The sequence below is a fragment of the Odocoileus virginianus genome, chromosome 12 (assembly GCF_023699985.2).
Source record: "Odocoileus virginianus isolate 20LAN1187 ecotype Illinois chromosome 12, Ovbor_1.2, whole genome shotgun sequence".
Taxonomy (NCBI): domain Eukaryota; kingdom Metazoa; phylum Chordata; class Mammalia; order Artiodactyla; family Cervidae; genus Odocoileus; species Odocoileus virginianus.
Window position 1 is genome coordinate 59,595,169 of NC_069685.1, and position 27,337 is coordinate 59,622,505.

Consider the following 27,337-nt stretch of genomic DNA (forward strand, 5'->3'; position numbering starts at 1 on the left):
CAGAACCTGAAAAGACTCTTGAGACTAGTGAATTGAGAATTCTTAGAAAACAAAATGACCAGCGCTGGCTTGCTTATATGTCCGCATTTAGTATTTACCACATGTATGCATGTACACTGCAGCCGCAGAAGAAATGCAACTGAACAGAACAAGGACAGTGAGCTCCGACTTCTGGGTTTACCACTTACCAGCTGTGTGACCTTGGGCAAGTTTCTTAACCTCGCTGTACTTCCTCCTCTGCTGACTAGAGACAGTAACGCTTCTTTCATTGGGTTGTTATGAGACGTAAATGCATTAACGTATATAAAGCACTAAGAACAGTGCCTGGCACACAGATCACACTAGGTAATATTGGCTATTCCTGTAATGATGACTGTAACTTATGCTTTCTCCGGGGTCAAGGCCGAGAGGGCCATTCACGAGCGCCTTGAGAGACGTCTGAGAATGGATCACTGGGGACTCTGGGAACATTTGCTCCATCATAACTCAGTCACCAGAGGAGTCCATGCCAAGCCTCTGTCCCTGAAACGTCTAGCCTCCACACGAGTAAAGTGGAAACGGCTGCTGTTGGCACACACACACCCCCCGCCCAGCATCCTGAAACACAAGGGAGGGCACTGGACCAGGTCGGGGTGAGGGCAACATCCCATCTGTCGTGCCACCGTGACTAGTGCAGGGTTGACGCCAGGATCCCACTGGACCTTCACGAGTCCTTCCAGATTTCTGAACTGGTGTGTGGAGGGGAGCCCTCCCTTTTCCCTTTGGTCAGGACAGAGTAAGGATATAAGGCCCAGAACTGTTGGCTACTATGATTACAGCAGGAGAGGGAGGGGGGATTCCCAAAGGGAGCACAGAGCTTAGTTAAGAGATGGCAACTCCAGCAGCCCCTGGCTCCAGTCATCTCCACCTGCCTTGTTACAGAATCTACTCTACAGCAAAATGTTCTCTTTCTTCCTTAGCTTGTATGTATTACCACCTGCACTCACACTGGGCGTCTGCACTTGTCACAAGGGGACTTGTCACAAGGGGACTCATGTAATGATATCAACTCTAAAGTATCCACTACATCAAAAGGATAGAGGGAAAACAACAGATTCCTGGCATCAAGACTGTGGTGAGACCAGGTCAATATTCAAAATATTGTGCATGAAAAAGGCGCTCAGGCTGATAACAACATCTAACTCACTCTCTCTGGGGACAGGGCTCCAGTAATTCATTACTAGACTCCAACTGGGAGATCACACAGGTAGTAACATCTATGAGCGAGTCACGAGGACTCTGAAAGTACATCTTACAGCCTCACGTGGGAAGGATAGGATTACAGTCTTGTTTTTTTTTTTTACCTTCAGCTGCTCAAGAAACTCACAGCAATACCACAGGATGTCTTTGATCTGTTTAATCCATAGGAGAGTGAGATCCTTGGAAAGAGCCAGGGACACATACCACACCTGCAAGCAGGAAAAAAAGAGGAACGTGACGGACGATTACACGGATCAAACGACAGACATTCCAGACACTGGAATGGGATCAAACAGCCAGGTCTAGAGTCAGATGAGGCGGGGGATGAATGGATAAATAAGCAGCAAGTAGGATTTCTTTTGGGCTTCCCTGGTGGCTCAATGGTAAAGAACCCGCCTGCCAATACAGGAGACACGGGTTCTATTGCTGGGCTGGAAGATGGCCTGGAGAAGGAAGTGGCAACCCACTCCAGTATTCTTGCTTGGGAAATCCCATGGACAGAGGAGCCTGGTGGACCACAGTCCACAGGGTCGCAAAAGAGTCAGACACGACTGAGGGGCTAAACTCAAAGGCAAAACAGCCTGGCAAGGGGATTTACCACCCTGAGTAAGAGGCAAGGGCTGAACACAGCCTCTTGGGTAATGCAGAGACTGAGGAAACCGGCTGTACTTTGTTCATGTTTCTGATCCATTACTTACTCGCATGTGGGTGTGAACATATGCCCTGGAGGAGGGCATGGCAATCTACTCCAGTATTCTTGCCTGGAGAATCCCATGGACAGAGGAGCCTGGTGGGCTACAGTCCATAGGATCGCAGAGTCAGACACGACCAAACAACATAGCACACGCATATACCCACGTGAACATAAGCAGACTCATACACAACAGTCAGAACATTCAACGGGAACTTTCAGACCCAAGCAGGCCGGCTTGTGGGGTCGTAGGAGACTTTCTGGCACCCCTCACCACCCCCACTCACCTTGGGTTCATTCTCAGCTTCCATGCTGCTCAGGATGCAGCGACACAACTTCTCAAATCTCTGCAGAGAGGCAGAATGGGGGTTATACACTCCCACGATGAACGGAGACATCAGGCAGCCTCACACGTTCCCCTGGGGTGGCATGCCAAAAGACTCACATGGGGGCCCTATTTAATTCCAACTGGCAGATGTGGAGACCGAGGACATCACAAAGACTAAGGAAGGCTCTCCAACAGGTGGCCTGCAGGCAAGAGGAGCCCCGGGTGTGTTCTAGACGGGGGCTCCTTTAGGAAAACAAGATCAGCCTGGCAAACTGGGCCTGCAGTCCCGCAGACCAGCAGCTGTTTCTCCTCAACTGTGCTTAGCCATTTGCCGTTTTGTAAGCACCATGCATACGGACTTTTGCCTCACAAGCTGTCACATCATCACTTGTATCTTGAAACGCAAAAGCAAGAATAGTGGAAACTGGAACCCGGGTCACGCTCTGGCTCTGCCAACTCTGGATACACCCTCAGAAGTGGTGCGGCCTTGGCTGCCCCCTCGCCTCACTAAGCTGCAGTCTCCTCCTCTATTCACTGGGGACCCCTTCCCTCTTCCTGCCTGTCCTCCCCTGCGTGACTGGGCTCAGTGCCAGCGTCCTCCTCTCCATCCTGCTAGGCTATGGAACCCATTTTGTTTCCTTCGGAGACCCCAGTACCCAGAAGAGGGTCTGGTGCAACGAGATGCTTAGCTGCAATGGATGCCTGACCCCGGGAACACAGAGGCACTCCCCATTGTATCCTTACAACTGTTACAGATAACTAGCTCCTTCCTTGGAATCCTACTTTCTAGGCTGATGGTTCTAACTCCAAAGGTACAACTAGCATGTTTTGTTTGGTTTGCAGGATTTTAAAAGATATTTCAAATTAGCTGCCAACCAGGCTTCCCTGGTGGCTCGGATGGTAAAGAATCCACCTGCCAATGCAGGAGACTTGGATTCGATCCCTGGGGTCAGGATAAAGCCCCTGGAGAAGGGAATGGCAACACACTACAGTATTCTTGCCTGGGAAAATCCCATGGGCAGAGGAGCTTTGCAGGCTAGAGTCCACGGGGTCGCAGGGTTGGACATGACAGTGAGTTCCACTTTTTTTCAAATTAATGGTAAAAAATAAACAAACAAGCAAAAAAAAATCCCCCAAACTTCTTTATTGAAAAAAAAAAAATCATGATGATTCTCAGCACTGGGTATAATCCCTACAAAATAGTTTCCAAGAAAACAAAAGGGGCGGGACATGGGGGTAACAGAACCTGACTCAGAGCTGCTGTAAGGACTATGTGAGTTAATATTTATCAAGTACTTATAAAAGGATCTGACACATAGTAAGCATGACTTGTGTTTGCTGTTGTTATTTTACCTCGTTATCCTCTTTAATTCTGAACAAGAACAGCAGTTTCCTGGCAATCTTAAAAATACAAAGTGCGCTTCTTTTACTGGACCCAGAGTCTTCTGCTTTAAAAAACTCATCAATCTCTCTCCTAGGGAGGGAAGGTAAAAAAACAATTTTTTTAGTTAGGAGCTCAGAGAATCTGGAAGGCTGTTCAAGAACTGTAAGAAATTACCAACTGGGTTTTTTTTTTCCCTCCCTATTTACTGGGAATAAAAGTAAACGTACTGGGACGTCCCTGGTAGTCCAGTGGTTAGGAATCTGCCTGCCAACACAGGGGACATGCGTTCAATCGCTAGTGTGAGACGATCGTACATGCCGACAAGCAAGCCCCTGTGCCGTGACTGCTGAGCCCACACTCAAGAGGCGGCAAATGCAACTACTGAAGCCCGTCCGCCCTACAGCCCGTCCGCCGCAACAGGAGAAACCACCACCACGAGAAGCCCTCTCGTCACACCCAGAGAGTAGCTCCCGCTTGTCACAGCTAGAGAAAAGCTGGCATGCAGCAACAAAGACCTGGCAGAGCCAAAATAAACATAACTTAAGTTGCAGAAAACAACATTTAAAAAAAAAAACGTGCTGAGGACTCCTGCCCCCCACCTGATTTCTCTTTGCAGTCGACGCCGACAGAGAAAGCTCCGTACGTGGGCCTGAATCTCCACAGCTGCCCGTTCTCGTTCCTTCTGCACCAGCCTTTCCTCTCGAGCCTGACGGGCTCTGTCAATGAACCAAGCTCTCGAGGTCTGAGAAACGGTGAACATGTTTGCAAACTTGCACAAACCCTGCAAGGAAAATAGCCAGTGGCTGATGTCAGTCATGATACGAAAAACACTCACAGAAAGGGGCTTAGGAGCAAAGGGTAGAGAGCCCTGGCACCCTCCCCAAGGGCTAATAGCTCTCCTGGCACGAGTCCCAACTTCCTATCAGCTCCTTTCATGCAACTCCCCAGACCAGCGACGCTTTCTCCTATGCTAAATAATCACATTTTCTTAAGAGAAAGAATACAGCGCCTGGCATAGGGTTCAGGCTCAGTAATCGTTTAATGAATAAACAAAGCATGAATCGATTCCATCTATAGAGCTCTAATTCAAACCAGGCATCCTCTAAGTCAAAGGTCCCTGGATATTTCACTGAGCAGTCAGCTTTTATTTTGCCGAGTAAAGACTGGAGGGCAAAACATTAAACATAATTATTTACTGTTACTATTATTTTATTCATTCACTCAACAAATATTTACTGATACCTACTTTGTGCCCAGCACAAAAGAAGCCTTTCATTTTTTTAAGGGCCAGTTGAACATAAAGAAAGCCAAAAGTACGTGATTCCAGAATGTGAGACAATGCATTAAATTGAACACGTTTGGTTCTAGGGACAACTTATTCTGTTGTCCTTACTATTCCCATTCAGCCAAGGGCTGATGAAGATGTTAGAGCAGAGATGCCCCTATCCACAGACTGGCATTTTTGGACAGAGGCTCTCAATTAGCCATTATAGTGTCATCTAAATCACCAGTTAACTGTCTTTTCCCAAAGGGATGGTTGTGGCTATCAGCCTATAGCACAATGTACTGGTCCATAGAGCCTCTCATACTGAGATAATGTCTTCAGATGCTTGAAAGCTTCGTCCTTTTATGCAAAATAATCAGCCCAGCTGACACAGGCACTGAAATGAATTATTCAGAAATTCAGGCTTCTGGAAAATCGTCTCGACCAGGTTACCTCACTCAAAGCAGTGCCCACATGAAAACATCCAGGATAAAAATTGTCACATGAGGCTCCTTCGATGTCCACACATCCAGGGACCTGTGTGACCCCTGTTCAACACTGATCCACAGCTGGTAAACAAGGCTTGCCAACATGTGGGTCTCTCATCAGTAATTCTCATGACAAACATGGAGACAGTCCCTCATGGAGTGTGGGGGTGAGGTGGGGAGCAGTAGAGGGAGCCTCTAACCAAAAGACAGGAGATTGCATGCAGACTGTGACTAAGTACCTGTAATTCGATCTCGAAACTTTCACCTGATCCCAGGAGGGAGCGTGAGAAGACAGGCAATAGAAAGAGTCTTCTCACCTGAGGACCTGCCGGTGATGCAGAAATGTCAGGTAATCATTAGTGATCTTACTCAGGACTCACAGCTGAGGGCCGCTTCTCACTTCAGAGCTTATCTTCTCTGGCAAAAGAAAAAAAAAAAAAATCCAGATTGTGGATTGAGTTTTATAGGCAGGGCATCGTCTTATCTTCTTCACTGAAAAAAAAGTAATAAAAACAGGGCCTCTGGTTTAAAAAAAAACCAAAAAACCCCACCCATGTCCTCTTTAATTAATATCAGATCTAAATGGCACATGTATCTCCCCAGTCCTCAGTTTAAAGGGAGCAGGTTGAGAATAAGCCCAAAGAAGTTGCTGAATTAGAGCTGGAGGCTTTATGATGGCAACCAAGAAATAACAGAGGGAATGGGATGTTTAGAAGCCAATGCAAATTATGTTTGGCATTTTTAACAAACTGGAAAAATGTTTGTGCTTAAGAAATGAAAAAGGAGCTGGCTGTGAACCAATACTGTCATTGAGTTCAGGATCATACTACTCATCACACAACAGGACAATAAGTCAAGAGACCAGTGCTGGGGCAGGGAACAGTGACTTTATTTGAGAAGACAGCAAACTGAGAAGATGGTGGGCTCATGTCCCAAAGAACCATCTTGCCCGAGTTAGAATTCAGGCTTCTTTTACACTAAAAAGGAAGGGAATAAAGTCAAACATTTCTTGGTTCCGGTCAGCCTCCAAAGGGGATGTGTTCATTTCTTCCTCCCTGCAGTCATTCATGGGTGGGCCTGGTCAGGATATTTCCTGTGAGCTAAACAAAGGTATTTTAGCTTAAGGCTCATTAGCTGGGAGGCAGAGTTCCCAGAGACGGGCCACTGAGTATAATTTAGGCTTATATGCAACATCCCTTTAGAGATTAACTTGTAATAGAATACAAAAGATTCTTCCCTATGACACCAATTACATCAAGAAAAAGTCCTGGGCACAGGTAGATACAAAACTGAGAAAATGGGAAAAAAGGAGTTAGGAATGCTTCTTTTAACCAGTGAATATAACAAAAAAGAAGCAAGCTCACAGATACAAAGAACAAGTGGTTGCCAGCCGGGCAAGGGAAGGAAAAAAGAGTAGTATGGGGTAAGGGACTAAGAGGTACAAACTGTAAGATATAAAACAAGCTACAGGAGCTTTTCTGGTAGTCTAGTGGTTAAGAAATCAGCCTTGCAATGCAGGGGACAGGGGTTCAATCCCTGGTCTGGGAAGATCCCACAGGCCGAGGGACAACTAAGCCTGTGCCCCACAACTACTGAGCATACATTCTAGAACCTGAGCTCCGCAACAAGAGAGCCCATGGCAATGAGAAGCCTGCACACCACCAGAGAGAAGCCGTCACTCGCCACAACTAGAGAAAGACCACATGCAGCAACAAAGACCCGGCGTAACAACAAAAACAAAACAAGCTATGGGGATGTCTTGTACAAGATGAGGGAACGTGGCCAATATTTTACAACTGCAAATGGAGGACCACCTTTAAAAACTGAGTCACCGTACATTGCACCTCTGTAACTTACATGTATCATAGTTAGTTCAGTCGCTCAGTCATGTCCGACTCTTTGCGACCCCATGAATCGCAGCGCACCAGGCCTCCCTGTCCATCACCAACTCCCGGAGTTTACTCAAACTCATGTCCATCAAGGCGGTGACGCCATCCAGCCATCTCATCCTCTGTCGTCCCCTTCTCCTACTGCCCCCAATCCCTCCCAGCATCAGGGTCTTTTCCAATGAGTCAACTCTTCGAATCAGGTGGCCAAAGTATTGGAGTTTCAGCTTCAGCATCAGTCCTTCCAATGAACAACCAGGACTGAACTCCTTGCAGTCCAAGGGACTCTCAAGAGTTTTCTCCAACACCACAGGTTCAAAACCATCAATTTTTCTGCGCTCAGCTTTCTTCACAGTCCAACTCTCACATCTGCACATGACTACTGGAAAAACCACAGCCTTGACTAGACGGACCTTTGTTGGCAATGTAATGTCTCTGCTTTTTAATATGCTATCTTGTTTGGTCACAACTTTCCTTCCAAGGAGTAAGCATCTTTTAATTTCATGGCTGCAATCACCATCTACAGTGATTTTGGAGCCCCCCCAAAATAAAGTCTGACACTGTTTCCATTGTCTCCCCATCTATTTCCCAGGAAGTGATGGGACCAGATGCCATGATCTTAGTTTTCTAAATGTTGAGCTTTAAGCCAACTTTTTCACTCTCCTCTTTCACTTTCACCAAGAGGCTTTTCAGTTCCTCTTCACTTTCTGTCATAAGGGTGGTGTCATCTGCATACCTGAGGTTATTGATATTTCTCCCTGCAATCTTGATTCCAGCTTGTGCTTCTTTCAGCCCAGCGTTTCTCATGATGTACTCTGCATAGAAGTTAAATAAGCAGGGTGACAATATACAGCCTTGACGTACTCCTTTTCCTATTTGGAACCAGTCTGTTGTCCCATGTCCAGTTCTAACTGTTGCTTCCTGACCCACATATAGGTTTCTCAAGAAGCAGGTCAGGGGGCCTGACATTCCCATCTCTTTCAGAATTTTCCAGTTTATTGTGGTCCACACAGTCAAAGGCTTTGGCATAGTCAATAAAACAGAAATAGATGTTTTTCTGGAGCTCTCTTGTTTTTTTCGATGATCCACCAGATGTTGGCAATTTGATCTCTGGTTCCTCTGCCTTTTCTAAAACCAGCTTGAACATCTGGAAGTTCATGGTTCACGTATTGCTGAAGCCTGGCTTGGAGAATTTTGAGCATTACTTTGCTAGCATGTGAGCTGAGTGCAATGGTGTGGTAGTTTGAACATTCTTTGGCATTGCCTTTCTTAGGGATTGCCTTTCTTTCCAGTCCTGTGGCCACTGCTGAGTTTTCCATATTTGCTGGCATATTGAATGCAGCGCCTTCACAGCATCATTTTTCAGGATTTGAAATAGCTCAACTGGAATTCCATCACCTCCACTAGCTTTGTTCATAGTGATGCTTTCTAAGGCCCATTTGACTTCACATTCCAGGATGTCTGGCTCTGAGTGAGTGATCCCACCATCATGATTATCTGGGTCGTGAAGATCTTTTTTGTACAGTTCTTCCGTGTATTCCTGCCAACTCTTCTTAATATCTTCTGCTTCTGTTAGGTCCATACCATTTTTGTCCTTTATCGAACCCATCTTTGCATGGAATGTTCCCTTGGTATCTCTAATTTTCTTGAAGAGATCTCTAGTCTTTCCCATTATACATCAACTATATTTCCACTAAAGAATAATGGTTGCTTTGAGGTAGTGGGACTGTGGGACATTTTGCTTCCCTAACTGGTCTGTTTTTTGAATTCTCCACAGAAGGCATATGGTCGGGCGACATGGCACTGTGAGAGGCACGAGTGTTTTGGAGTCATACAGAGCTGGAGCAAGGCGTAGCTGTGCCGTGTACTGTGGGGATATAGCTCTGAGCTGTCCCGTCTTGTCTGTTAATCAGCTTACAGGCTGATCGTAAGGACTGCATGAGACGATGACATCAAGCACCCGTCAAAGTGGCTGAGAGGGTGCACAGTCAATAAGGCTGATGTATTACTTTTATACACACAAAGATCTGCCTTTTAAAAATTCTTTACCAGAGGCCCTTACCTGTACAGACACTCTGGGTCTGTGGGTAGGAAAGAATGGTCACCTGTTAAAAGAGCTTTTTCTATCACCAGTCCTGTCACTTGGGCTATGAACTCAGGGCCCTGTTTAGACTGGGTGACAGCTTCAAGATTCTCAGAGCTGCAAACAAGCCTGCCCAAGCCATGAGCACAATGGTATACTCTTTCCTCAACATGGAGACAGTCTCTCTTTGGGGGCTGGGGAAAGATGGGGAGGGAGCAGAAGAAGAGAGAGCTTTTTCCTGACAGAAAAGCGGGAGGTTGCATATAAACTGTGACTAAGCACCTGGGGGCTATCTCAAAACTCCACTTCTCCCAGGGGGCTCTTCTTTGAGCTCACCAACCCCTTGGCAACGCTATATGCTGCTTTCTGTTTACACCACGGAATGGTCTATACTTTGCAGTTTTTCGAATCCTTTCTTCTTCACTTCCTCTATCTGCATAATGTCTATTACAGTTCATCAATCAAATAAAAACACATCAGAAGTATTTGTGAGGTACTTACTCTGCTAAATGTCCTGTAGGACCAAAGAAAAGGCTGTGTATAGCAGAGAAAGCCCTGGATCAAAGTAGCCTTTGGTTCTTTTCAGTTCTGATTCTTTCTCATTTGGCGAAGCTCCTTATCCTCTGCAAGCCTCAATTTCCTTGTAAATTGAAGTCTGGGATTTTCCCGGAGCTCAGATGGTAAAGAATTTGCCTGCAATGCAGGAGACCCGGGTTTGATCCCTGTGTCAGAAAGATCCCCTGAGAAAGAAATGGCTATCCACTCCATTATTCTTGCCTGGAGAATTCCATGGACAGAGGAGTCTGGTGGGCTACAGTCCATGGGGTCGCAGAGTTGGACACGACTGAGCAACTGACACACAGACATAGCCCAGGCTAGACCCCTAGTAAGGCACAGAGCCAAGATTTTAACAGAGTTAGGACCCTACTTCTATAGGCCCATAAGATAGTCAGTCTTTTCTGGATGAGGCCGACTTCATGGAGAACTATGAAAGAGCCTGACAGTCCAGAGAGTGTCATCCAAAGGTGAAGCACTATAAATACCAACTGCTGTCTGAGCCCAAAAGAACTCTCCACTCATGGTGGGAACAGCTGGGCAACCAGGTTGAATGACCATCACCATTTGTTAAGCATGGACCATGGGTCAAATACCGTACAGATATTTAGTGACCTCTGACTTTTCAACAGCTCTATCAGGTCTCAATAGCCCAATTTTCTTAAGAACAAGCAACAGGACTTAAAACTATTAATGATAACAGCTATCATTTATTGAAGGCTGCAGCCTACATAGGTGCATGCTACCACCTTCATACAGAGAAAACGATATTCAGAGAGGGACATGACTTGTCAGTCACAAGGCTCCTGATTTTGCACTCTTCTCGAACTCCAAAGCAATTACTTAAGTGAAACAGAGAAGACAAGACCGAAGGACGCTCCCATTCACAGAAGGCAAAGTCGAGAATACAAGACTGCCCGTGGGGCCGAGTTAGAGTCAGATTACTACCAGGTTTTTCTTTACTGATATCACTAACTTCAGCTGTTTTTATTGAGAGCCGTCAGGCATCGTACTAAAACTTGATTTACACGAGCTTCTCCATTTGACAGGAGCTAGTTATTCCATTTTACAGAGTTGGAAACTGAGGCACAGAGCGGGGAGGGAATTCACTCAATGTTATAGGGAATCGGTTGGAACTACGGTTCGGATGACTTCTGAGGCCCGGGGTCTTTCCTCGGCAACAACAACCACAATAACAAACCTTTTTCATTCAGCACTAATCTGCTTATAAAGGCCTATTATTGCCTCTTTTTACCTCAGTAGCTCCGGAAATAAAAAGGCCACGGAGAAACGTCCCCTGAAGCCCAAAAGCCAGCCCCCAGCACCTGCAACCCCGACTAGGCGAAGCAGGGACCCAGCCCTAGGGCCATCTCCCTCCCAGACCCCGGTCCCCCCATTCGGAGAACCCACAACCCTGTTCCCACTCGCTACCCACAGGCCGTAGACCTTTATCCAATCGAGGCCCTGGCGCTCGGGATCGGGGCCGCAGTTACCACCGCCTCAGCCCAATACCCCCGAGCTCTGCCAGACCCGGCGCAGCTGCCGAGGCCCGACCGCCATCTTGCCCCAGGGTGTTCACTCTGAGAGTTCCGTCGGAAAACAACAACTAGTTCCGGAAACGACAGTTCCGAAGAGCTTCTTCGTCCGGATGGGAAAACCCCCTGCATCTAGTTGTCATTTATGGGAGCTGGAAAAGCGGAGCATTAAGGAGCGGGATAAACGCCTGATCCAGCTGAGAAATAGAGGCAACCCATTCCGGCGAGGGAGCTTGGAAGAAAAGCGGTCTCTATCTAGTAGTAGTACGACGGACCCTTTAGGACGCTGTCCTCTGCGGGGCGGAAGTGAGGTGCAGACAGCGGACGTCCCCTCCCCGGCCCCGCCTCCGCCCGCGGCTCACGCGAGCTGGGTGTTTCCTGTCTCTTTCAGTCCGGGTTTGGAGACTCCGGCTTCCTCCGGCTTTTCATGGTAAGGAGGGCGTTGCCCGCCGACTGGGGGCTCCAGAGCGGCTCGAGAGAGCCGGGCAGAGGCAGAATAGAGAGGGCAGGGACCGAGAGGAAGGGGTGCGACAAGGGACTGTCGCGATAGGGGAGAGGAGGTTGGGAGGTTGGATGGGGGGCGAGGTTGGCGGTGGGGGAAGGGCTCTGGGCGGAGAATTCTGTCTGTTGTGGGGTGGGGGGCTTGTCCCTGGTTCTTGGGGACGCGGGAAAGGGTATTTGGGCTTGGGGAGTAGATATGTGCTCGAGTAAGTTGTGGGGGGTGGGTGGTAGTGGTGAGGCGGACCACCTCTTAAGACTTGAGTGCTGGTTAGAAATGAGAATTGGTGATTGCAAAGAGAACAAAGAGATGTCATTGAAAATGGACTTTTGGTGGAAAATGAGGAAAATAGGAAGGATTGTGAAGGCGGATGTGTAGGTGACGAGAGAGCGAAGTGAGATTGCTTGGAGCGGGGCGTTTGGGGTTTTTGGAAGTTGTGCTCGAGTCGCTGGGTTTCGGGGAAGTGGGCAAGGTGAGTTTGAGTATTTGGGCCAGTGGCGCGGAGGAAAGAAACGAGAAGGAGCCTGTGGGCGGGCATGCCTTAGGTGCTGGGAACTCCGCGGAGGGATGCCAGGTGCCTGAGGTCAGGATGCTTTCGCCACGGAGTTCAGCACCTTAACTGGGGCCCGGGTACCTATCTAGTCAACTTCCGTCGAGACCGGGGTGGCCACACCTAAGGAGCTGGGATGTCTCACGCTCTTATCTCCTGTCTGTGGGAACGTTTCTCTGTGCACGGAATCCTTCAGGACTTTGCTTTTTGGCTTTTTCCCTGGGTGGGAAGGACCAAAGTTCAGCCCAGACCCTTTTTTTTTTCGTTGGTTTGCCCGGAGTCTCTTCCCTGAAAAGTGCAGTCTTAGGGAACACCAGTCCCAAGGCCAATATGGAAGAAGAAATGACTTTACCTGTATATGACTTTGAACTGCTCTATTTCTGTGCCAAGTAGGTTCCACCTAAGGGAGAGAAGGCACTGAAGCAGTGGTTCTCAAACTGTGGTCCCTAGACCAGCAGCATCACCTGGGACCTTGTTAGAAATGGCCAAGTTTTCAAGCCCTATCAGACTACTGAGTTAATCTGGGGGTAAGGCCCAGCAAGCCCTGCAAACGATTAAAGCCATGATTTCTTGATTTGGGCTGTTATGAGAAGTGCATGAGAGTGGGAGTCAGAGGACCCTAACAGTTCTGATACTTAGTTTTTCCCTTTGAAAATGGGATTGATGATGGCGTTTTTCTCACTAAACTGTTGAAAGAAGTAGGCCAATGGTTTGTGTGCTCAACACAGGAAGAGCAAGTAATTTGACAGGACACTTGGAAGTAGCAGTGGCTGTCCTGTAGGTTTTGGTTACCAAATAATGCTACAGTTTTGTGGCTGGTTGAATTTAGTTGGTTTGAAATAGAACAGACTTTTTTGAATTGCAGAAGTGCCCAGAGTTGGAAAGTTTTATAATTAGCCTCAAGACAGTGACCCCTTAGATCTAGTCAATTAAAGGAACATCTGAGCTTTGTGGCTGCACATTAGAATCACCTGAAGAGCTTTTTAAACACTAGTTTCTGAGTTTCCACACCCTTCCACAATTTGATTAATTGTTCTGGGCTGAAGCCAGCTCTCAGCACATCTAAGAGCACCCAGATGATTCCAGTACTGCCAGGGCTAGGACCCTCTGGCCTTAAGGATAGCTTGAGGAGCAGGGAAGGGAAAGGACACTGTGTTTTTTGTTTGTTTGTTTGTTTTTTAACATTTATTGCTTGAGGATTATTCTGAAGATTTTGGCTTTAACTTCATGTTATGGGTAAGGAAGCTGAGAGACTTCCCTGGTGATCCATTGGCTAAGACTCCGTGCTCCCAATGCTTGAGGCCTGGGTTTGATCTCTGGTCTCGGGAACTAGATCCCACATGCTGCAACTAGAGATCCTTCATGCCATAACAGAGATCGAAGATCTCACGTATCACAGCTAAGACCCGGCTCAGCCAAATAAATCAATAAATACCCTTACCAGTTCTACCAGGTAGAACACATGATTTAAAAAAAAAAAGCTAGGAAACGGAGACTGGGTGTATCTAAACGTCGCACAGAACTGCAGTCCAGGTTTGCTAAGCTCTTGTCCAGGCCTTCCACACACACATCTCCTCCAACACACAGCAAGGAAGACAGTTCTGTGAAGAGATGTGGAGAACACTTCGGAGGCTGAGGGATTCACTATCTTTTTTCCTGTTGTACTTGCCTGGTTCTCTTTTCAAGTCAAGGGCTTTCCCCCACGGCTGGTTTTTATTTTATTTTTTTTAAGCTAGTGTACAGTTACTTCCTCTCTGTGTGTAGCCTGAAGCTGTGAAGCAGGGGCCTGCTTTTGTTTCTGATTTGGCTTGTTTTTATGTGTGGTCCAGAATTCATAGGGCCCACGGAGCCAGAGGAGGGGCAGCTTCTGCAAGACCAGGAAGTTAAATGTAGCCTGATTGACCTGGGGGTGACACAGATCTTTTGAACTGTGGGTTGCAATCTTGGCTGCACGCTAGAATCACCCAGAGAGTTGGAATTTTAAATTTCTATTTCCCGGCCACATCCCCAGACAAGTTACATCAGAATTTCCCTGGGTCGAGTCCAGGCATCAGTATTTTTTTTTTTTTTGGTAAGTGGAGAGCCACCATTGAGAATCAGCAACAGTGTGCTCAGAGGAGGTGGGAAAGAGAAAGCTAGACTTACGATAGAATAAACTTCCAATTGAAAAAAGTTGGTAACCGGTATGTCAAGTATTGTTTACCTGTGTTTCTTGTAGCCAGTTTTGCTCTCTCCAGCCTCACCTCCCCAACCTCGTTGACGATGAACTCAAGGCTTTGAAACAAAGCAGGACCCCAGCAGCGATGACTGGGGAGTCCTCCGAAGAGAGGTTTGGCTGTGAGAGCCTCCTTGTCTACTGCTTGGTGTCCCCTCTCCATGTGACTTGGGCTTAGGGACAGACAACAGCCAGAACCGTATTTCCTAAGGTCCTCTCCTAGTATCGAAGTGGGCTCCAAAAAGGTGCAAGGCTTGCTTTGTCTATTTGGAATTTTCAAGCTAGACGAAGATATTTTCCACCTTCATCCTCTTAGTAATTCAGTCGGATGTCAGTAGAGCTAGAAATGGTCTCCAAAGAGAAGTTGAGACTTGGAGCACATCCTCAGATGATCATGGTTTGGTTGCTTTGTGTTGCTCTGAGCCAGGGGCCTGGCCCAGCACCCTCTGAGGCTTCTGTCACCACAGCCCTGGGAGGGAGGCTTGACTGCTGTCCCGCTTGCTAGACCAGACTAGGTTCCAGATGGGCTTCCTTGATGGCTCAGAAGGTAAAGAATCTGCCTGCAATGCAGGAGACCCAAGAGATGCAGGTTCGATCCCTGGATCAGAAAGATCCCCTGGAGGAGGAAATGACGACCCACTCCAGTATTCTGGCCTGAAAATTCCCACGGATATGGAAGCCTGGCGGGGTACAGCCTGAAGGGTGGAGAAGAGTCTGAAAATTCCCACGGATATGGAAGCCTGGCGGGGTACAGCCTGAAGCGTGGAGAAGAGTCGGACACGACTCAGTGGCTGAGCACAGGCTCGAATGGCTCCTTGAGGCTCCCGCAGCTGGTCAGTTGCAGGGCCAGGGGCTTAAAGTCACGTCTGCTTTGCAGACCCAAGCCCTCAGCCACACGTGGCCTCCTGTCTTTATTTTCGAGCTTTTCTGAAGAAGACTGAGGCAAGGTCCCCTTTCTCAATTTCTGTGTCATAGCTCTGTATGTACCAAGTGTGACCATTGATAAAATTGTGGGCTTGAGGCCAGGCAGGACGTGCCCACGTTCTTTCGCTTTGTCATCAGGCCGCCTCTGTCACCATGCACTTCAGGAAGTGACTGAATGTGGGCCCGAGCTATCCAAATTCACAAAAGGGAAATAATGATAGCTGTCTTCCAGCACTGTTTAGATTTTATTTATTTAAATATTTATTTATCTGCTACTCCAGGTCTTAGTTGCAGCATGCGGGATCTAGTTCTCTGACCAGGGATCAAACCTGGGCCCCCTGTATTGCGAGCACAAAGTCTCAGCCACGGACCACTGGGGAGGTCCCTCTTTGGATTTTACATGGTTGTTTGTGATGATACACATTAGAACTGTGGCATCCTCAGGGAAGGGGCTCTCTGGAGTGGTGGAGTGTTCTCTGTCTTGAGTAGGGGCTGCATATATGGGCTTCCCTGATGGCTCAGTGATGAATCTAACTGCAGTGCGGGAGACCGGTCTTCCGTCCCTGGGTCAGGAAGATCCCGTGGAGAAGGGAATGCCATCCCACTCCAGTATTCTTGCCTGGGAAATCACATAAACAGAGGAGCCTGGTGGGCTACAGTCCTTGGGGTTGCAAAGAGTCAGACATGACTGAGCAGCGAACTTACACATAGCTGCATCCATTGATCAAAACTCATCAAACTCTACACTTTAAAATGCACTTTATTGGGACTTGCCTGGTGGTCCAGTGGTTAAGAAGCTGCCTTGCAGTATAGGGACACAGGTTCAGCCCCTGGGCTGGGAAGAGCCCGCAGGCCTCAAGGCAGCTGAGGCCATGCTTAGCTGCTGAGCCCTCCAGCTCTGAAGCCCTCACGCCACAGCTCAGAGCCCGTGCACCTCGGCGAAGACCCACGTGCCGCAGCTCAGAGCCCGTGCACCTCGGCGAAGACCCACGTGCCGCAGCTCAGAGCCCGTGCACCTCGGCGAAGACCCACGTGCCGCAGCTCAGAGCCCGTGCACCTCGGCAAAGACCCACGTGCTGCAGCTCAGACCTAGTGTGGCCAAAACAGATTAAAAAACATTTGTTGTATGTACATTATCTTTAAAAGGGTATTGGAAAGCAAAACAAGTGCAGTACATAAAATTATCCATTATGACTTTTATTTACCTGTTTCATGTTTAGGTGCCTTACAAAATACTGCATCATTTCCCCAAGACATATTTATTTTTGTGTAAATTTTGATCTGACAAGGGTGCTTAAAAAAAATTTCCATTTTACGGCAACTTTCCTTAACTCCCATCCCACCCAAAACCCCCACAAATCCATAAATACAAGCTTTTCCCCCCTAATATTTGTATTTTATTGAAGTGTAGTTGACTTACAATGTTTCAGGTACACAGAAATGTGATTTAGTTATACATATACACATATATTTTTTTTGAAACTATTTTCCTTTATAGGTTTTTATGAGATATTGCCAATAGTTGCCTGTGCTATACAGTAAACCTTTGTTGCTAGTTGCATATCTATTTTTTTTTTAATTAGAAATTTAGCATTCTATTCAGGCTAAGTCAAACAAGTGGAATCAAAATGTCATAAATTTTTTAGTTAGGCAAAAATTCATGTTTTCTAAAATTACATAATACATACTGTTTTTATATATGTATACAAGAGCTTTACTATGCTTGATAAAGCTTGAGAAAGAACATCAAAAAAAAGAAGAGTTGGAGAAATTGGAAAACAAGCTAAATGGGCGTGCTGAATATGAAATAGAAAAAGTGAAACAAACTAGATAAAAGTAAAAGATCCTTATATAGTCCAGTTTTTAAACATGGCTGCTCATTAGAAACATATTGAGCTCTGGCAGAAAGAAAAAAAATAGCAGTATCTGACCTTTTGTATTTTTCAAAAAATTCCAAGATAATTCTGATATGCATCTGGATTTTAAAAAGTGATTACAGGTTTTTCTACTAAATGATAATTTTGGTGACATAAAACTCTATTATTTTTCTGTTGACCAATCATGATACAGTGGTATTAAGTGAGTAATAGTTAATTACATACGGTTTGGGGGATCAAGCAGAGTGATGTGGTAAGTGGAAGTACATGTATGCACATGTTCTCATCTCCTCAGCCGGTCTGTGTCTTTTGGTTGGTGTTTTTAATCTATTTACATTTAAGGTAATTATCATATGTATGATCCTATTACCGTTTTCTTAATAGTTTGGGGTTTATTTTCTGTAGGTCTTTTCCTTCTCTTGTTTCCCGTCTAGAGAAGTTGCTTTCACATTTGTTGTAAAGATGGTTTGGTGGTGCTGAATTCTCTTTAACTTTTGCTTGTCTGGAAAGCTTTTGGTTTTTCTATCAAATCTGAAGGAAAGTCTTGCTGGGTGGAGTATTCTTGGTTGTAGGTTCTACCTTTTCATCACTTTAAATACATCATGCCATTCTCTTCTGGTTTGTAGAGTTTCTATTGAGAAATCAGCTGATAGCCTGATGGGAGTTCCCTTGTATGTTGTTTGTAGTTTCTCTCTTGTTGCTTTTAGTATTTTATCTCTGTCTTTAATTTTTGCCAGTTTGATTACTGTGTGTCTCAGTGTGTTCCTCCTGGGGTTTATCCTTCCTGGGATTCTCTATGGTTCCTGAACTTGGTTGACTATTTGCTTTCCCATGTTTGGGAAGTTTTCAGCTCTTATCTCTTCAGATATTTTCTCAGGTCCTTTCTCTCTCTTTTCGCCTTCTGGGACCCCTATAATGGAAATGTTGGTGCATTTAATGTTGTCGCAGAGGTTTCTTAGGCTGTCTTCATTTCTTTTCTTTTTTCTGTATTCTGTTCTGTTTCAGTGATTTCCACCATTCTGTCCTCCCATGTCGTTTATGTGTTCTTCTGCCTCAGTTTTTCCACTGCTGGTTTCCTTCTACTGTGTTACTCACCTTTGTTGTTTTGTTCTTCTAGGTCTTCGTTAAACATTTCTTGCATTTTCTCAATCTTTGCCTGCATTGTTTTTCCGGGATCCTGAACCATCTTCACTATCATTATTCAGAATTCTTTTCCTGGAAAATTGCCTATCTCCACTTAGTTGTTTTCCTGGGGTTTTATCTTGTCCCTTCATCTGGGACATAACTTTCTGCTTTTTCATGCTGATTAATGTGGTTTTTGTTTTATTTGCTCTGGGACTGTGGTTCTTCTTGCTTCTTCTGTCCACCCTCTGATGGAGGAGTCTGCGGCTTGTGTAAGCTTCCTGATGGGAGAGACTGGAGGTGGGAAAAACTGGGTCTTGCTCTGTGGGCAGGGCCTTGCTTAGTAAAGCTTTAATCCAGTTGTCTGCTGATGGGTGGGGCTGCACTCCCTCCCTGGTAGTTGTTGGGCCTGAGACCCGGCCCTGGGCTCTGTAGTAGAGTCAGTGATGATCTCTGGGAGGGTTCCTGCCAAGGGGGCTGCTGGACTGCCGCTGCCAGCACCCCCGTCCCTGTGGCGAGCCCCTGCCAACCCACACTCCGCAGGAGACCCTCCTACACTAGCAGGCAGTTTCGGTTCAGTCTCCTCTCTGGGTCTTGGTGTGGGCAAGATTTTGTTTGTGTCTTCCAAGACTGGAGTCTGTTTCCCCCAGTCCTGTGGGAGTCCTATAATCAAATGCCACTGGCCTTCAAGGTCAGATTCCCTGGAGATTATAGCCCCTTTGTCGAATCCCCAGGCTGAGAAGTGTGACTTGGGGTTCAGAACCTTCACAGCCGTGCAAGAACTTCTTTGGTATTACTGTTCTCCAGTCTGTGGGTCACCCACCCGGCAGGAGTAGGGTTTGATTTTTTCGTGATTGTGCCTGTCCTACCGTTTTGCTGCAGCTTCTTTGTCCGTGGGGTAGCTTTTTTTTTTGGTGAGTTCCAGTTCCTCCTCTCGGTGGTGGTTCGACACCTAGTTGCAATTTTGATGCTCTTGCAGGAGGAGATGAGCGCATGTCCTTCTCCGCCATCTTGAACCGGAAGCCCCTAACTATAAGCTTTTTAACCCCCTGCTCCAGGTCTTCAAAGTTTTCCAAAATTCCTTACTCTCGTGAGTTGTTTCTCTCATCCCATAGACGGTGCGTCTTTCTGTGAAAAGTGGTTGGTGATACTGTTAGTGTCACCAACTGGTTTTGGCTGGAGGATGTAAAACTATACTCTGATACTGCAAAAGATTTTTTAAAAATATTCTTTACTGCTTTCTTTTTCAGCCTTCCCACAATGAACATGTATTATATTGATAATTGATAAATAAACAAAAGTGTCTTTTTTTCTGCTGCAACACCTGGCATGTGGGATCTCTAACCAGGGGTTGAATTTCAGTTGAAATCAGGGGGCTGATTGCAGAAGGAAGCTGGGAGGTGAGGGGCCCTGCTTCCCCTTGGCCTCTGTCTTTTGTGTTCGGCGTCAGGTCACAGAGACCCCAGGTGAGCTCAGCCTGTGCTTTTCAGACCGTAACTCCTTGTGACGTTTTTGCCTGATGGAGCAGGAACAGTTTTTTGAGAAAACACTTTTCTCTTCAGGAGGCTGTTCTTCATCTGTGTCCCGCTGCAGGCTGTGACCCCAGTTTCCCAGGCCACTCTTGACGGGGTGGAGGTCGAGCAAAGTGGCCATTGCCTCTCCTGTCCCCGATGGATGGCAGGTTGCCATCAGTTAGTCCCTTAGCCCATTTAAAAAATAACATCTGTGGGACTTCCCTGGTGGTCCAGTGGTTCAGAATCCACACTTCCACTGCAGGGACATGGGTTTGATCCCTGGTTAGAGATCCCACATGCCAGGTGTTGCAGCAGAAAAAAGACATTTTGTTTGTTTGTATCAGTTATCAACGTAATACATGTTCATTGTGGGAAGGCTGAAAAAGAATAAAGAATATTTTTAAAAAATCCTTTTGCAGTTATCAGAGTATAGTTCTATGCCCTCCAGCCAAAACCAGGAGCATGTTTGTAGTCAAAAGTTGAGTTTGTTTCGTTGATACATTGAGGGAGAACTGTGAGGTGACTCAGGAGATTCTGGCTTGCAGTGGGTGATTTTGGGGAGAAATCAGGGCAATGGGGCTTCACTTTGTGTTGAATGCTGTCAGGAAATAGGGCTAATTCTGTGATTGGGTCTCAGTAATTCCTCCCTTCAAGGTGGGAAGGATGGAATGGGGCTTGGGCTCTAATTGGGAAGGAAGCAGCCGTGACTCCTGCTGGTCATTTTTGGGCGACAGTGTTTTTGTTCGTGTTCAGACATAGTCATGGAGAAGCCTTTCTTGGATCTTCATCCGTCCACCACCAAGGGGCCTTGTCTGCTGGTGATGGGCTGCAGCCTCAGCGTGCATGCCAGGCAGCTGCTGGCCATCAGGGGCTGCCTTCTCAGCGCTGAACCCCAGGTTCAGTAAAGACTCAGCCACTCTCAGACACTTCTCCAGCTGTAAAATTTTACCTGTCCAAGAAAGTTTTCTACTGGGAGTTTGGCATTAGCTGATATAAACTATTTTATCAGTTCAGTTCAGTTGTGTCCAGCTCTTTGCGACTCCATGGACTACAGCATGCCAGGCTTCCCTGTCTATCGCCAACTCTCAGAGTTTACTCAAACTCATGTCTATCGAGTCAGTGATGCCACCCAACCATCTCATCCTCTGTCATCCCCTTCTCCTCCTCCTTTAGTCTTTGTCAGCATCAGGGTTTTTTCCAATGAGTCGGCTCTTTGCATCAGGTGGCCAAAGTATTGGAGTTTCAGCATCGGTCCTTCCGATGAATATTCAGGACTGATTTCCTTTAGGATGGACTGGGTTGGATCTCCTCGCAGTCCAAGGGACTCTCAAGAGTCTTCTCTAGCACCACAGTTCAAAAGCATCATTTCTTCGGCATTCAGCTTTCTTTATGGTCCAACTCTCACATTCATACGTGTTTACTGGAAAAACCATGGCTTTGACTATATGGACCTTTATCGGCAAAGTAATGTCTCTGCTTTTTAATATGCTCTCTAGGTTTGTCATAGCTTTTCTTTCCAAGGAGCAAGCGTCTTTTAATTTCATGGCTGCAGTCACCATCTGCAGTGATTTTGGAGCCCAAGAAAATAAAGTCTGTCACGATTTCCATTGTTTCCCCATCTGTTTGCCAGAAGTGATGGGACTGGATGCCACGATCTTCGGTTTTTGAATGTTGAGTTTTAAGCCAGCTTTTTCGCTCTCCTCTTTCACTTTCATCAAGAGGCTGTTTAGTTCCTCTTCATTTTCTGCCATAAGGGTGATGTCATCTGCATATCTGAAGTTATTGATGTTTCTCCCGGCAATCTTGAATCCAGCCTGTGCTTCATCCAGCGCAGCATTTCGTATGAGGTACTCTGCATATAAGTTAAGTAAGCAGGATGACAGTATACAACCTTGACATACTCCTTTCTTGATTTGTAAGCAGTCTGTTGTTCAACGTCTGGTTCTAACTATAGCTTCTTGACCTGCATGCAGATTTCTTAGGAGGCAGGTAAGATGTTCTGGTATTCCCATCTCTTCAAGAATTTTCCCCAGTTTGTTGTGACCCACACAGTCACAGGTTTTAGCATAGTCAGTGAAGCAGAAGTAGATGTTTTTCTGAAATTCTCCTGCCAGCAGATGTTGGCAATTTGATCTCTGGTTCCTGCCTTTTCTAAATCCATCTGGAGTTGATGGATTGAACATCTGGAGTTCTCAGTTCACATATTGTTGAAGCCTGGCTTGGAGAATTTTGAGCATTACTTTGCTAGCATGTGAGATGAGTGCAATTGTGCAGTAGTTTGAACATTCTTTGACATTGCCTTTCTTTGGGATTGGAACGAAAACTGGCCTTTTCCAGTCCCGTGGCCCCTGGTGACTTCTCCAAATTTGCTGGCATATTGAGTGCAGCACTTTCACAATGTCTTCTTTTAGGATTTGAAATAGCTCAACTGGAATTCCATCACCTCCATGAGCTCTGTTCGTAGCGATGCTTCCTAAGGCCCGCTTGACTATCATGTAGAGGCTGGATGAGCAGCATGTTCTGACTGTGGAGCACAGGAAACCGTCATGAAAAGAGAGTTAAAGACGGTCTGTGTGTGTGACCGCGTCAGCGCCGTGCCGCAGAGGCGGGCGCAACATTGTAAATCAACTGTAGTTCAATACAGATACAGTCAAATTTTATAAATAGTTCGGAGTACATGCATACCAGGTTCCAGTCTCCTTTCGTCCGTCTGCTTAGATCAGATGCGGCATCCATTTCCACTACTTGAGATGTACACAGTCGCCAGCAGGGCTCTTAGAGAGACTCGGTGGATCTTGCTCTCTCAGGTGACGCTAGTGCAAGAAGCCTCTAATTTTGCAGTAACTGGCTTCCCCGCATCTTTATGTCTTTCATTAAGTCCTTGGAAACACTTTTTCCCTGGAGGGAAATGGTAGTTGAGATCACACTCAGTTTCTTAAAAGCTGTTTCATGGGTAATTCAGCTGAAAGGTGTCACTTTCAGCTGTTGCGTGGTGAGTGGCAATAAGGGGACAGAGACCCAGGTAGTGCTTTTAGCCGCTTTAGGATATAGCCAGGGTGTCCATTTAGTTATATCAGCAGTAGGCACAAAGGAACTCCTTGTAATGCAGGACTCAGTGGTAAACTCAAATCTGCAGGGTCAACAGGTGAAGCCACTGTGTGAGCCCAGCTGTCCGTGTGGAGTTTGGGGTCAGTTGGGGGCTGCACACACCTGCCCTGGGGGGCAGCCGGCACCCCAGCTCACACCACGCGCTCCCCTGCTGGTGTAGCTGGTCTCTTGATTTGTTTTGTTTTCGTTACGCCCGGTCTGTGTTGCCGTCTGGGCTTCTCTCTAGTTGTGGCAAGCAGGGCCTGCTCTGGCTGTGGTGTAAGCCACGGCGGTGACTTCTCTTGTTGCAGAGCACAGGCTCTAGGTGTGCAGGCTCAGTCACTGCCGCTCCCAGGCTTAGCTGCTCCGTGGCAAGTGGGATCCTCCTGGCCCAGGGATCAAACCTGCGTCTCCTGCGTTGGCCGGCAGATTCTTTACCCCTGAACCACCAGGGAAGGCCTGGCCTCTGATTTTAAGAGAAGGCAGAAATCCGGGTTTTCCTCTGAACTCTTCCTGAGCTGTCAAGACAGGGAGTGAACTGTTCTCAGCTCAGGACACACTGGGACTAAGTAGGACTCATCTGGAGCCCAGCCACAGCCCACTGGTTGAGGAAAGGAAATCTGGCCTGGTGCGCGGACCCTGCTGACCCTGCGTCTTGTCCCCGGGCAGGAAGAGATGTCAGGAGAAAGTGTGGTGAGCTCAGCGGTGCCGGCGGCTGCGACCCGCACCACCTCCTTCAAGGGCACGAGCCCCAGCTCCAAGTACGTGAAGCTGAACGTGGGCGGGGGCCTGTACTACACCACCATGCAGACGCTGACCAAGCAGGACACCATGCTGAAGGCCATGTTCAGCGGGCGCATGGAGGTGCTCACGGACAGTGAAGGTAAGCCCAGCGCCCCGGGCCGGGGCTGTGCTGCTGGTCGAGGGCTCCCTTCCAGTTCAGCAAAGCGACACAGAACCACCCCGGGTTTCCTGTTGTGCTCAGTATTACCGGACATGGAGGGAGCCTTGAGTGTGAGTAATGGAGACCACATCTATTTGGGGTGTGGTCAAGGAGGGCTTCTGTGAGGAGGTGACACCTAAGCTCAGACCTGAAGATGACTGAGTTGGCCCTGGGGGGGTGTGGTTGGTGGGATGTCGGTGGGGTCATAGTCTCCACTCGGCTGTTGGCTTGCTGTGACTTTGAGAATGTCACTCACCTGTCCCCAGGCCTCAGCTCTGTGCAACGGACACTGGACTGGCTCCCCTGGTTGCCTTCCTTCCCATTCTCTCCGTGATGATCCTGTGATCTCAGAGTGAGACTCAGGTGTGACCGAGGCAGGAGCGTCTGCTCGGGACCCTTGTCCTTCTAGGATAGGACCTGTCAAGGACTCACAGACCTGAATTGGGGTCGCAGTTCCCCGTTCTTATGTCTGGTGATCCTCCTCAAGTTGTTTAATCTGTTGACATCTCATTTCCCCATCTGGTAAGTGGGCACAGTGACACCCACTCCCTGGGGCTGTTGGTCCATAGGAAGTGTTCAGTATATGTGCATTCAGTGTGTGGTTTTTTTGTTAATCGTGGAAAGTCCTGTTAATACAAGGTGAAGAATTGCATACAGTGGTCCTACTTCCCACCCACGGGGAATGCTCAGAACCCTGCAAGAGGGAGCATCCTTCTCTGACTGGTTTTATGGGGGAAGGTGGCATGGTTGAAAGATGGCCCTGTCTTTCGTTGCTTGGCCTGAGCTTGCTTGAGACCAGGCCACAGCCTGCCTTGACCTTACCTTCCCTGTTTCTGAGGCTGGCCTCTGTGCTGATGCCCCTGCCTCTCTCGGGATGGTAGTACCTGGGAAAGGGGCAAGTTTTGACCCTGGGGGTGGGATTGGGGGCTGTGGGCCCTGTGTGCACAGTATGTTCTCAGATCCTAAGAGAGCATATCCTTGGGCTGTCCGCCATGGAAGCGTCTCCCTGTGTCCTGGAGAAGCCAGTCTGCAGGGCCTGAAGTCCCACTTCCCCGGGCTCCTGGTGACCTTGGGTTTCTGGCCCAGCAGCAGGCGAGTGAGGTCAGAGCCCCAGAGCTGCCTCCGCGCCACACCCAGAAAACACAGAGCTTCTTAGAAGTGGGAGGGTCCCCTCTGCTGGGCCACACCCAGCATTGCGGGAGTGTTTGTGGAAATCAAGACAATAGTGCCCCAGCTGCCGAAGGAAACAGACCTTATCTGAGAGGCCAGGATCCTTGTGGCTTTACTTCCGCCCTGCCCAGTCCCTGGCGGGGCGCAGGAAAAGTACCCGAGTCGCTTCAGAAGCCAAGTGGGAGCCTCGTCTCCCTGAAGGGCCCTCACTTTTCATGTCACAAAGGAGACGCAGTCTGTGGGCTTTCCCGCCCCCAGCTGGGAGACTCCCGGGAGTGGAAGCAGCAGGCCTGCGTGGGCTTCTCAACAGCTGCCAGACTGTGTGCTTGCCTGGGGCTTCCTGGAAAGCCCAGCATCCCCAGGGAAGGAGTGTGGGCTTGGATATGCCAAACCACAGCTGTTTTCACTTCACAGGAGCGCCAGCCCCCTTCGAGCCATTAGGAAAAGCTCACAGGATGGCCTTTTCGGGTCTTTGTTACATTAAAGTCTCACCCTAACCCTTTGAGGGGTGGCTGCTGCTGTTACTGATTAGTGAGAAACCCATTCCCTGATGGCTCAGATGGTAAAGAATCTGCCTGCAGTGTGGGGAACCTGGGTTTGATCCCTGGGTCGGGAAGATCTCTTGGAGGAGGGCATGGCAACCCGCTCCAGTGTTCTTGCCTGGAGAATCCCATGGACAGAGGAGCCTGGTGGGCAGTCCTTGGGGTCGCACAGGGTCGGACACGCACACACATCTCAGAGAGGTGAGAGGCTTTTTCAAAAGCTACAGAGCTGGAAGCGAGGCTACTGAAGGCAGAACCGGCTAGCTCTTACTGTCTGCTTTGTGTGGTTTGGTGTGGGCTCAGCCCTCAGGCCGGGGCGCCCGAGTGTGGCAGCCTTGTGGCCCAACCACTGGCTTAGAACCGAAGCCCTTTCAGGCCTGCGACGTCAGGCTGGGCGTCTGGTCCTCCAGTCAGCACTTGCTGGCAGGGCAATCCTGTTAGCCCCTGGGGAGACACTGCACAGCCCCACCCATGGCCTCAGTGCTCCGTCAAATCCGCAAAACAGGGTAGACTTTCTGCATCTCACAGCTTCATCCTGGCCTTCAGGTGGGAATGCTGTCGGTGGCAATGAAGTGTGCTACAAACAGCTGGGCATAGCCGACAGAACAGCTTGCTGGTTAAGGAACAAGGGTCCTGAAGGTCCCAAACTCTGCATTTTGTTGGTAGAAATCGCCACAGGATACCTGAGAATCTGGTTGCTTTGGGGGAGGGGACCCGGGGTCCTGGGTGGGTGGCAGACTCTCTTGCACTCCATGCCCTTCTGCCTGTCTGAGTGAGTTATATATCATGTGGGTTGGGAAGATCCCCTGGAGGAGGGCATGGCAACCCATTCTAGTTTTCTTGCCAGGAGAATCCCATGGGCAGAGGAGCCTGGAAGGCTGCGGGCCACAGGGTTGCGCCAGGTCGGACCCAGATGTGACTGAGCACAGCACAGTGTCAGTAAGGACTTCCTTGGTGGTCCAGTGGTTAAAAGTCTGCCTTCAGTGCTGGGCACAGGGGTTCAACCTCCTCAGCAGGGCACTAAGGTCCCACATGCCACGGGGCAGCTAACCCATGCTGCAATAGGAGAAGCCCACAAGCCACAACTAGAGAGAAAGCCTGTGTGCTGCAGCGAAGGCCCAGTGCAGCCAAAAAACCCAAAGTGTCAGGAGTGCTGAGGCAGAGAAACCCTGCCCTGGAGATCACGATTCCGGAAGGAGGCCGCTTCCAAGAGTCTGTTTGGAACAGGGACTCAAGTACCTAGGCACGTTTGCAATCCTAAAGATCTACCTTAGTGTGGCAAAGGAGGGGTCGGTGAAAGCTCCCTGGAGGAGGTGGGGGAGGGAAGGAGAGAGGAAGTATGTGGTCGTCTGTCCCCGACCCTAAGCGGAGCCTCCTCCCAGGTTCCCCGGAAGCCACGCAGACCGCCGTCCCCAGTCCCGAGGACCTGTATTGAGGGCTA

General features: G+C 48.1%; 2 protein-coding genes across 7 annotated transcripts in view; one reads left to right on the forward strand and one right to left on the reverse strand.

The window, feature by feature from the left end:
- UBE3B (ubiquitin protein ligase E3B) overlaps positions 1–11,512 on the reverse strand; it is a 48,598-nt gene extending 37,086 nt beyond the window's left edge. The window contains exons 1-7 of one of the 5 annotated variants that reach the window (XM_020907183.2): positions 11,354–11,511; positions 9,865–10,056; positions 5,712–5,811; positions 4,242–4,423; positions 3,612–3,732; positions 2,218–2,277; positions 1,344–1,448 (exon numbers count right to left, since the gene is read on the reverse strand). In XM_020907183.2, coding sequence (XP_020762842.2) covers positions 1,344–1,448; positions 2,218–2,277; positions 3,612–3,732; positions 4,242–4,402 — 447 coding nt within the window. In that variant the 5' untranslated portion in view covers positions 4,403–4,423; positions 5,712–5,811; positions 9,865–10,056; positions 11,354–11,511. Of the gene's footprint in view, positions 1–1,343; positions 1,449–2,217; positions 2,278–3,611; positions 3,733–4,241; positions 4,424–5,633; positions 5,812–9,864; positions 10,057–11,353 lie in introns of those variants that run through there. The other 4 variants (XR_002316531.2, XM_020907198.2, XM_020907179.2 and 1 more) reach the window with 4 other exon arrangements.
- Positions 11,513–11,774: 262 nt separating this feature from the next.
- The window catches only part of KCTD10 (potassium channel tetramerization domain containing 10), a 33,751-nt gene continuing 18,188 nt past the window's right edge, over positions 11,775–27,337 (forward strand). The window contains exons 1-2 of one of the 2 annotated variants that reach the window (XM_020907246.2): positions 11,775–11,883; positions 23,911–24,124. In XM_020907246.2, the coding sequence (XP_020762905.1) occupies positions 11,881–11,883; positions 23,911–24,124 (217 nt within the window). In that variant the 5' untranslated portion in view covers positions 11,775–11,880. The remainder of the gene's footprint in view (positions 11,884–23,910; positions 24,125–27,337) is intronic. The other variant, XM_020907236.2, reaches the window with a different exon arrangement.